Genomic DNA, 12226 nt, shown 5'->3' with positions numbered 1-12226 from the left:
ATATTTCTGGTGTTTTTCCCCCTAACGATATGCGCTAGATCACAATCGTCGGTTATTTATTATTGAAACATTGATTGATTGATTTAGTTTATTTTACTTCGCGTTTTGTGCCTCTTGGCTAATTTGCGAAGATGGGGATGAGTGATGAAATGATGAAATTGATGAATGGACATTCACAAACAACCAAGCCCGACCGGGATTCGAACCCGGGACCCTTGGCGTCGCAGCGCGATGTGCTATTGAAACATTGAAGCCGACCACCGTGGTGGCGTGGTTAGCACTCTGCGCTACGACGGTAGGTACCTCGAGTTCAAATCCCAGCATGGGTCTTCTTTGTGAGTGTTCCTTATTCATTTTCATCATAGAAGGAAAATGTTCAGCAACTCATAATCTGACGAGAGCAACTATCTCGTTACACTGGCAACACTGCGAACAGCCGCTGGTCGCACCTGCGTAGCGACCGAAGCTTTATTGTAGACCTGGGGGTCGTCAGAAATCGAAGTGGTCGCTGTACCGCGGTGGTTGTTTATTCCACGTTACCATGTCAAATCGCACAAGAAATAGGCTCCCGTTGGAAGACAGGGTGGCAGTTATAAAAGTCGCGACTACCGGGATAGGCCAGCGTCAGATAGCGAGAGAATTCGGCGTCGGAAAATCTCAAATCCAAGCCATTCTAGCAAGGAAGGATGAAATTATCGCCCAGTGGGAAGGGAGACTCGAGCGGTCGCGCCAGAAGCACGAGAAGGTGAACCAACTGACCCTCGAGTGGCTGGAGTTCGAACTGTCGCAGTCCAGGAGTGTCACCGGTCCCACGATCCAGAGCAAAGCTCAAGAAATTGCAAGTTCGGTTGGAGACAGTGTCTTCAAGGCTAGCAACGGATGGCTGGAGTCATTTCGAAAGCGAAACAGCCACCTCTTCGTCAAATGCGGTAAGTTAGAATTTGTAAATCCCGCTGACCTCAGAATTAATTTTCTTCAGTGCAAGGTTCACCGGGGTGGGGTGCATATTTTTATGTTGCCCTTGTGAGCCGAAGTTTCTCTTTTTTTAAGCCCATTATATGCTCAGATTGTCTAATTGGTGGTTCGACAGTTCAGTCTTTAGAGTGAAAACTGAAACGCTGTGCCTTCTGTTTCCCCAGTACGTCGAACCGCACGATTTGCTATATTTATTAGATTAAGACAGTGATACAATCAAATTACCAAGAAAAGATTACGTATTTCGCTTCTGGGTTGAAAACGGGGACAAGTAAATCTCCCGGGACACCGGGATATGTGGTGAACCTATTCAAATGTCCTCCAAGGACAACACACATCGTATAAGGAATCTGTGATGGGGAGGCTAGAGTGGTTGTCGTTGATGTCTTAGAAATAAACACTTGTTGGTAATAAAACTCTTTATTCCTATGTTCCTTTCCAACCAATCAATCGATCGCATCCAACGTGGTTTGAACGGATCTCACCGTAGTGCGTGGTAGTGGACAATTTTGGTGGTAATATTTATGCATCCCATTCTACCAAGCAACATCTTTTTGCAGCATGTTCGCAAAATATACAATACATCTTCCATCTAAGACATCCGACGGTGTAGATTTAACCGAACTTAACTGAAGGCTGTCTCTAATTGACCGTTCCCAGCATCCAGTACAGAAGTTGGTAGGTTCCAGTTTGGCAGTTCAACACACAGTTGGAATTTGTAGTACGTGTACGAAATCTATTTCTGTGGGAAATAAGCTTAAATTATGCTTCTGGAACACCAGGACCACAACTCAGCGAGCCAGCCTCACACTGAAGGCTGCTGGCTTACACACGTGGAGTACAATTTTGAGATTGTCCACTTTATGCACACATAGTCTAATGGAAATCGAACCTAGTTTCAAATAGGATCAGAACCAGGCCTTTTTTCGGGCAGGGCCAACTTTCGATAAGAAACCAATTTGTAGGGAAATTTTAAGTGATGTGATGAAATAGTACTGTAATAACTTAAAATGTATCCGCGGCTGTGTATATCAGCTGTCACCAATGCATCCATAAAATGCTACTTTTGCCAGAATGTTATCGAACTCAATTGAACTTGTATAGCAGAAAACTTACGGTTTTCGATGTCTCTTTCACATAATATGAAATCCACGAGATAAAACACTCGGACCTATTGAGCTCATGCCTCACTAATGGCCGTGTGCACGAAGGAAGATCAAATTTTAAACTCGGATCGGGAAAGGATCACTGGAAAATTCCATTGCACGAAGACTGTTCAACACTTGATCGCGATCTAGGAACATCAAAACGAGTTTATCTTCTGATCGGCCATTCGCCACCGTTTTGGTGTCTGATCCTGGTTCACGATACTGACGCTTCGACTGCAAGCAGTTTTTTTTTTAATATAAAAAGAGCGGAAAGTGATATCGAGGGCGTGCAAACGCTAGAGATGTTGGATGTACAATGCTGATGATTCGAGAACTATGTAAACTGCCAAAATAATAATAATAATTTGTGGTTCTGTGGTGCAAAGTCGTAATGTTTATAAATACTGTACTTTCTATCCCAGAACACAGCAATGTTTACGATATTGCTACATGGTGTTGGAAATATGATTGTATAAATTTACGAAAATACATGTTACTGGCTATTTACACGACACGACAATATAAATATATAAGAATTAAGAAACGAAAAATTCAAATACTTACCACAGTACAGTAATAATACGCTGTTATCGAATGCATTTCGTAAGGAATTAAAGTCCCGTAGAAGAAGGTTCCATTCTTTCTCCTTCTCCTTTTCTGTTGTGCCGTCAGTTCTTTTTTAATATTATTATTTTTTTACATATTGTACATATTGACAAGGTTGATTAGTACATCTCTCAAATTCAGAGAAGTTTGCAGCCCGAATTATTTTTCTTCTACATGTTGATACTTTAACATATCACATTACTCTATGGGGTTCTTGATTGTCATTTGTTTTAGCCAACCAATCAGGTATAACCTTACAAATTAATCTCGGATCAGTTGAACGGCATCTCCTGAACGTCGTTTTTCGTTGGTGCAATGCAAATCTTTAAACCAAGTTCATTTAGAGTGGATTAACATTGATCTCGTTCATCTGAACTTCGAAATAATCGGCGTTGGTGCACGCGGCCATGAGCCAGTCAAACCAGGAACCCCTTGATTACAAGTTGGAAAATGGCCACCTGTGTCCAAAGGACTGTCAACGACGCGTAAAGCCGGTTGAGTTTGAAATTAATCTGTATTGTGAAACTTCTTTTAAAATGCAATTCTCTGTAGTAATTTGGAGTATTTTTTCAGTGACTTGCATGCATGTGATTGTTTTCCTATAATTTCGTTCCTGCCAATACGAACTACAAATTTTGTAATTTCGCTGCACCTGCATAATTCACTGGCGTAATCCATCGACCGTTTATCGACCTAGCGAAAACCGCACGGACGCTTGGCAACGTAGCATGCATGTAAGCCACCGGATGTGAGGGTTTTTATAGGTTTTTAACCCCTGCGGAAAAGCGAGCTGCAAGGTCTCCATGGCAACCGGCGCGAGGTCGGTGTCGGGAAAGAACTGATTTTCTCCCGGTTTCTATCCGTGTAAGAAAGTGGAGCGGCAGTCTGCGAAAAACAAAACACGCGTGCTTCGTATCGCTTCTTTTCACGTCGTCGGAATCCTGCTGGAACGATGGGTCGCAAGCGCAAAAATGTCCACGATTACGTGGCCGAAAGGAGCGACGTGTTCGAGGTGGTCCAAAAATTGGTGGACGGTCAGATGGTGGACGCGATGCGGTGCCGCTTCTGTCACGTTGAGGTAGACACGAGGGCGGACCGGATCAAGGAGCACCTGGGCAGCATGAGACACTTCAGGCTGGAAAGGGCCATCCTCAGAGGGGAAATACCAGACAGTCGGGTGCAACGGGACGTACCGTACATTCCCGTCAAGGCTCTTGCCCAGCTCTTGGGATTTCATCAGAGTGATCCAAGGAAAGGTATGTGTGCGTGAAGCAGGCGCGTAGCCAGGGGAGGGCTCGGGGAGCCCCCCGAAATCCTACAAATATCTACTTTAATGTGCAGTGGTAATAAAGTTTACTTCTTTAGCGGAATGAAACATCATGTATAATAAGTTGTAATATACTGAGGAATTCAGAGCTTCTAGCCCCACTCCCCCCGTCCAAAATTCCCTCAGCACCCCCGTAAATATTTTCCCTAGTCATTTTGGCTTAAAATTTACCCGTACACCCCCTAAATTTGGGTTTACACCTCCCAAACGAAAGGCTACGGGCCTGGCGTAAAGTGTGTTTTGTCATAGTGACACAAGGAAGAAAATACAGTCTGCCTATGAAGGCAATCAAATGTCAAGAAGATATTCCACATGGTACACCCTAAAAATCAGTGACGATTCAACCACCCCTTAGATTTTCATAAAGGATTTTTCATCGGCGTCGCCAGAAATGTTTGTAGGAGGGGGATGGTCAGGAGGCCATTGATAAAACAAACAAGACAATTTTGAGTAATACAGGGGATGCAATTAATATTAGTAAGCTAGATTTAGAGGAGGGTACTGCACCTGTACGCGACTATTTGTGTGTGTGTAAAATCTCAATAGAAATGTTCCTGTATACTAAAAATAATCTTTCCAAACAAATTTTGACGTCCCCTCCAATTACCACTCGTACTTACCTGCCTTTGCATTGCCACTACATTTGCTGCTTATAATAATAGTGGATTTTGTAGTTCAATTTTCTCATTGTTAGGACATGATTTAATTGCATGTGGCATGGAGTGAAGCGAACTCATTTTTGTTTTGTATTTTGCAGAAACTCCTTTAGAGGAAGGCGCAGAATCAACAAGTGGTGTTGAAGGTGGCCCTTCCTCTGCTGCCTCATTCCTCCAGAGTTTGGACTTGTATCAGCAAGGTTCGTCAAATGAACACATGGGTGGCCAATCAGAAGAGTGGGCTGGTGAGTAAATTATCCAGATTTCTGAATGAAATACCATTTTATTGTTCCTTGTATGCTGGATTGCCATAATATGCATTTTAGGTCAAGAATTGCAGGGTTTTTTTTTGTTTTTTTTTTTTATACGTGACTAGTTGTCCATTGAAGGTGCTTCGTTGTATTTTCACAAATTTAATTTCTCAATTATGCTGCTAGTAGAGCTGCGATTGTAATGTAATCATATAGTGACAAATACCAAGATCAATATCGGGGCTCTAGTCGATGGTATAGGTGGCGTACGCCATTCACCCTCTGGTTAACCTTACTCGTCAGCCTATACCTTCTATAACAATGCATATATTTGCAGTTTTGCTGTTTAGCGTCGTTTTTCTGCCACTTTGGCTAATTGCAACGATGACTATGAGTGATGATGTGATGAAATTGAAGAAGGAACACTCACAAATAACACCCATATCCAGGCCGGGATTGGAATCCGTCATCCCTGGCGTCGTAGCATGATGTGTTGAGCACTCGCCACGGAGCTCGACTGTAATGCACATATAGTAACCCCCAGTTAACACCCCCGGTACAAAGCCAGTGCAGCGCGCAACGTGGAAATGGTGATGACCAATCGTTATCAGGCCAAGGAGGAACCACATTGACGCGAGCCGCGCGGTCGGCGGCCATCTTGAATTCAACTTCAGAATTTTAAATAGGAAGGGGTGATATGATATATCAAATCAGGCTAGAATTTCACGAGAAATGCAATGGTGAAGGTTTTTTCGACGTATCTTTAACCAGTAAAAATTTATGACTGAATTCTTGTACCAATTTTCTCCTTTTCGAGGTGTTAGAAAAATGCCTTAAAATTTGTTTAGTTTAGCGCATCGGTAATGCATCGAGAGAAGTTCACATGCCATTGCACACGATTTTAATCGGATACATCCACGAAGAGTTGCGCATTATGAATGGTTGTCGCGAACAATTTACAGTGTGACGCTTCCATTGAATTAAAAGTCCTTCACAGTGACAAGGCTAATGTTTATGTTCATAAGGAAGTTCATAAACAGAATATGTGACCCTTGTCATCTGATAACTAACTTTGGACAGAAACTGCTTCACAACGTTCCCATAGCATTCTGGTGTTCCTCCCTATTGAAAAACCCTGTTTATTTAACAAATCCAAGAAGCCTTAAGCATTTAAGGTTCCGTTGATGGAAAATTGACTAACCAATCGTGTTCCTCACAGCACGCCACACCATTAACTTACCAGCACTAACCATTCAGCTTTGATCTGTTTATGAACTTCCTTATGGCATGCGAACTTCTCTCCCTAGACGTCACTTTGATCTCGATGCGTTACCAATGCGCTAAACAAATTTTAAGGCATTTTTGTAACAACTCGAAAAGGAGCAAATTGGTACAAGAATTCAGTCATAACTTTTTACTGGTTAAAGATACATAAAAAAAAAACTTTCACCATTGCATTTCTCATGGAATTCTAGCCTGATGTGATATATCATATCACCCCCTTCCCATTTAAAATTCTAAAGTTGAATTCAAGATGGCGAACATCAAGATGGCCGCCGACCGTGCGGGTGGTGTCAATGTGGTTCCCCTTGGCCTGGCAACGACCGGTCATCACCATTTCCATGTTGCACGCTGCAGTGGCCTTGTACCGAGGGTGTTAAGTGACTTTTTGAGCCACCCTGTACACATGGGCGTATATATAAGGGGGGGGGGGGTATGGATAAACTTTTGGTATGATTAGGGTTGCTTTATTTCGTAAGTGAAAATCCAGGACACTGCTAGCCGGAAGCTTGTTGGGGAGTAGGGGGTGCTGGACCCGACAAAGTTGCGTGTATGTAGTCACGCTACTATTGATACTTTTATGTTCATCTTGTGTCACTGCAGGCACGTATCCAGGAATTCCTTTGGGGGGATCAACACCATTTTTTAAGGGGTATTGTAAGAACATCACAATTGTATGTTTAAGACCAGTGGTGGCAATTGGGTTAAAAAACGGGGGGGGGCGGAGGGCGGTGCAAGGAAAGTTTACTTTCTCTTGGTAGACAAGGTTTAACATTAAGAGGCCATAATGTTGAGGCAAAAAAAAAAAAAAAAAATTGGGGAACAACTATCCCTTAAATCGTCGCCACTGTAAGGCTGTCATTTTAATCAGAACGTGAAATCTGAACATTTTTTTACCACTCGACTCCTCTGTTTCCATGCGTTAACATTGTGTGCAGGAACCATCTCAGTATGTGTGTTTGTCCATTTCTTCTCATCAGGCATAAAAACATCTATGGTGTCTTTGAGTGTTTTTACGAAGCTGTTACACATGCACGGGATGGACTATCCACTCGACAACGCGAGATTCAAATTGTGGGCTGCCAACTGGACGCAGACAGCTCTCGAATATGTATCTCTGATTCGAGCCTGAACACCACTAACGTGTCTTGTCCTCCCATGTTTGCAGCTCTTATAAAAGCCGAAACCCACCAAATTGTTCAGATTCAGGCCTTAGCAGTCACAAATGTTCAAAAATGCCTGTCACAGCTTCCGCTGTCTTGTCATATATCGGCACGAAACAAAGGAAGTCTTCTCGAATACAGCTGGATCACGAAACAATTAATGTTTCGTCTCCCAGTATGATCAAATGCTTACTCATTTATCTCCAGTGACGTACCCAAGGGAGGGTTGTTGAGGTCATTTGACCCAGTATTCCTTCTTTTTTTTAAAAAAAAAAAAAATAATAAGAACGTCAAAGACTAAAATAATGGCAAAATCAGGACTGACCACCAAAAATAGTACGCGTAAACCCTCTCCCTTTCGAAAATCCTGGGCACGCCACTCTTTATCTCGGACACATTTTTTAAAATCAACTCACCAGAAGTTTTTATCATTCCGTATTGGAGATTGAAGTAAGATGCGTTTTTCCTGCAGTTTTGGATATGATCCTTTAAGGTGCTGTCTGTCTGCCTTCACACCTAACTTTAACAAGGCCCTAAATTTCATCCTTGTGACTTCAATTTTCAAGACTTAGGAAGGTTTCAGACCAAAGGGACAGGCGATACATGTCGATTGGAATGAACCAATCAACAGCAACGTTTCACACCTTAGCGACACAAAAGGCCGCACAAACCTAATTTCGACTTGTGAAATCCTCAGGCGACACGGTGTGAAATCTCCCTTATTAGGCCACTGTCATTGTCACCTCGAAGTAGTAGCTCTTGTTGACCACAGAAAAGAATATCCTCAACCGGTGGGAATGCTCCTCAGTTTTCTTCTCTCTCCTATATTTCTGTGCTTGTTCCACTATGCAGGCAACACCTTACGATTTGATATACACAGGAAATGTACTATGCAGTGGCGTAGCATGGACATTTCGGGTGGGAACGCCAAGTCCGAAGGAAGGGTCGGCCCTTCCTTTTTGATTGATTTGTTGTTTTAAGTCCACTTTATGCACAGTAAGGCTAATCGGGACTGGACCTACAGTTTAAAGTGGGATCCGAACCACTTGTGCCTCCACCGGGTATCGAACCCGCGACCCCTTGATTACAAGGCGACAACGCTACCACTGCGCCATCGGGAAGGCGGGTCGGCCTTTTCTTGCTTAATAATTCGCTTATGGTATTAGTCGCCACAGGTATTGTTTATTTGCCTGAAGTCAGCTGGGTTTTCAATAAAACATCATCCATGTATGTTTTAGCTAGATGCCTCACTATGCCACAAATGTTTTGAACTCTGGTGTTTTATACCTTTTTCTTATACCTTTCTGCATGACGCAAGTCATTAAGAAACCTACCTGAATCACAAGCGCCTCTGAATAATAGTAGACGTCATTGTTGTGGGTGATCCAACTACTGATTGATTTGGTTTATTTTATTTCGCTTTTCTACCACTTTTGGTTAATTACGAATATGAATATGAGTGATGATATTGATGAAGGGACACTCACAAAGAACACACGTGCTCACGCCGGGATTCGAACCAAAGACCTCTGTCGTCTTGGCGCACTGTGCAAAGCACTCTGACACGGAGGTGGGTGGATGATCCAACTATCGTACACTCTACTGACGTAACAGTGCCGATTAGTAATTCAGACCACTGTTTATTACATCTTGAGAATGCTGATAAACATTTTAAAATAATTTTGTCCAGAGACCATTCGATGTTAAGAGTTTTCAAATGAATGCTAACCATTTCCATTGACACAATATTAAGTAGTTAGATAATAACGAAAAATACAATAAAAAAATTAATAGTTTTGCGGGTTAAGTGGTAGAGCAGCCACAGGACTTCACCAACTTATTTGACAAAAACTGTGTTGATCTTTTAGTTTCTAATGCACATCGCTGTTCGTGCGATAAATTATACAATGCAGTGGCCATTAAGGAGCAGTATATTTGAGATTGGTAAAGTTACGTCAGTCAATATTGCGTATTGTAGCATCACATAGCACGAGTTGCATGAGCGCGAAGAGCGAAGAACCGGGTAGGAATTCTACCGCTGTCGTCTGCTTCAGAAGGCAGGAAGGGTCACATGAACCATTCACGGTAGACCTCTCTGCTCCGTACGCTGGCGTACGAGAGAGCATTTACGCGCGTGCTGTAGAAATCGAAGCTTTACCTCCACAAAGGCAGCAAGGAATATAGAATCCTGTACGCCGAACCTGCTCGGCGTCCGGCCGGAAAAGGCATTTTAAAGAGATGCTAGAACGAGTGTTGAGAGTGGAGCGTTGCAAGCGGATCGCGAAAAATAGCTATTATAATGCCATGAAGGTCAAACACATATGAAATTAGTCACGTTTTACTTTATATTCACAGCATTTACGCATTTTTGAAATTTTAAATCTGGGAACGCCGTGCGTACGGGCGTACTATAACGCTACGCCACTGGTACTATGTAGACATTTTAACGAAAAATCGGTTGAAGTCAAGGATGGCTAGGTGGCTAAGTTGGTAGAGCCCTGATTCGGGTCCTGGTAGAACCTGCAATTTCCGCCTAAAATGTCTACATATGCAACATCATCTTGCTTTCTCTTCTCGACATTCATAAAATTCTTGGCTGTCTCTTTATGGTAGTTAAGTGTTTGAATGTGTTTCGAACCCAGTAGGCTTAAACAAAAGTATTTTTTTATACCATGATATTCTCGGACTGCATATACGAAATTTAGTTCTGGCAAAACTAAATCATCACTCAAAACTTTGATTTTCAGTTGATCTATGCAGCTTATTTCTGTTTTAATAAACCACTCCAATATTCGATACTGCTGAAATATTCACTTGAGAGAGAGAGAGAGAGGGGTGGGGGAAGGGGCAGAGGCAGGCGCACCTTGATCTCTTCGGCACTCGACCCGAACTAGCACGACACTGAGGCCCCGGAAGTTCTGCTGTCGTCAATGTCTTCATTTTCGAATCACTATATCTTATAATAGTAGTACAATAAAGCCGGTTCGCAAACCGAAAATGAGGCTCGGTGAGGCTCGCCTTAATGGATTTCTCTCGTAAGGCATGAGCCTCATTTTCTCGCAGTGTTGCCAGCTCACCCCAAGAATATTTCACCATGTGATATTTTACAGGCGAAGCTAACCTACAAATGGGAGTTGGCAACACTGGCAACATCAATTGCGGTTTAGTGTTGCCAACTCACCTCAAGAATATTTCACTATGTGATATTTTACAGGCGAAGCTAACTTATAGTAGTAGGTGGAATGCTTCGTTCTGGCTGCGCCCTTTGACCTACTTTTTATTTTCGCAGTGTTGCCAACTCCTCACTTGAAAAAATCACCAAGGTTTTTGTTTTTGGGTATAACCTAACCTCAAGCAAGGAGCTGGCAACGCTTGAGGCTTTCTCGCAGTGTTGCCAACTCACCCCAAGAATATTTCACCATGTGATATTTTACAAGCGAAGCTAACCTACAAATGGGAGTTGGCAACACGGATTAGTGGAGGTAGCCGGGTTCACCAGCATCAATTGGCGATCAGTGTTGCCAACTCACCCCAAGAATATTTCACCATGTGATATTTTACAAGCGAAGCTAACCTACGAATGGGAGTTGACAACACTGACTAGTGGAGGTGCACGGGTTGAGTGCCATCAATTGATGTTGCCAGTGTTGCCAACTCACCTCAAGAATATTTCACCATGTGATATTTTACAGGCGAAGCTAACCTACAAATAGAAGTTGACAACACTGGTAACATCAATTGCGATTCAATGTTGCCAACTCACCTGAAGAATATTTCACCATGTGATATTTTACAGGCGAAGCTAACCTACAAATAGAAGTTGACAACACTGGTAACATCAATTGCGGTTCAATGTTGCCAACTTACCTGAAGAATATTTCATCATGTGATATTTTACAGGCGAAGCTAACCTACAAATGGGAGTTGGCAACACTGACTAATAGAAGTGGCCAGGGTTGCGTCCGAATCAGCAGCAGATGTCACCTACACTGTTCCATCCGGGGACTCAGCCAATCTCTGTTGTCCGAATTTGCGGTAGACGTGGAGTCGGAGGGAAGAGCAGAGAGGCGCGACAGATGCACGCTTGAACTCGCTGTGACGCTGCGCTTGGCAGCCATATTCTAACTTTCACTTTGTACAGACAACATTTACTGATTAGAGGATGTAAAACTCAGTTATATTTTAATATTTTTTCGATAATACTGAATGCAGAAAACATAAATAATGAAATAGCGTGTTATATTTTTAATGTGAGTAGTTAGGTGGAAATCATTGTCATGTTTGTTTGCGCCCCAGAGCGCGGTGGGTGAAGTTCGGGCTGACACCTGGCGGGAAAAGTGACAGCCGTACTACAAGGGGACATGCAGATTCGGACGACTTGGACGCGACTTCGAGTGCACGCGAGAGCAACGGGGAAGAACGGGATGGAGCGCTTGCCAATCCGGACACGGCTTTTGTAAACCTCTCTCGGGAACGATGTGCCACACACGCGCGCGCGCGCCTATCGGTAGATTACGTTTCGCGTATTTATTTGTTGCGCTGACACAGCGTGATGAGTAAATAATGCATTTTCTTATTTTTGAAGTACGAATGCACTTTATCGTAATCTTCCAAGTCCCGGGGACACTAATGTTTGTATATCGTGACTTTTGTAAACCTCTCTCGGGAACGATGTGCCACACACACACGTGCACGCGCTGGCGCCTCTTATTATTTGTGCAAGAAAAAGATGTTAAACCTGTTAAAACTGCTCTGTAACCCTCTCGTTCTTCACGTCGTACGCGAAAGACTTCTCTGCAATCAGGATAACGCTACACAC

The 12226-nt window shown here is 43.0% G+C and overlaps 1 protein-coding gene across 6 annotated transcripts in view; it reads left to right on the top strand.

The window, feature by feature from the left end:
* Positions 1-12226, top strand: part of LOC145986795 (uncharacterized) — a 117882-nt gene that overhangs the window by 44723 nt on the left and 60933 nt on the right. For 5 of the 6 annotated variants that reach the window (XM_083121223.1, XM_083121227.1, XM_083121224.1 and 2 more), the window contains one exon: positions 4814-4957. In XM_083121223.1, the coding sequence (XP_082977349.1) occupies positions 4814-4957 (144 nt within the window). Of the gene's footprint in view, positions 1-526; positions 930-4813; positions 4958-12226 lie in introns of those variants that run through there. The other variant, XM_083121226.1, reaches the window with a different exon arrangement.

Source organism: Lepisma saccharinum, chromosome 4 (assembly GCF_977018435.1).
Source record: "Lepisma saccharinum chromosome 4, izLepSacc3.1, whole genome shotgun sequence".
NCBI lineage: Eukaryota > Metazoa > Arthropoda > Insecta > Zygentoma > Lepismatidae > Lepisma > Lepisma saccharinum.
The sequence above is the reverse complement of the archived record's forward strand: the minus strand, read 5'-3'. Positions and strand labels throughout refer to the sequence as shown.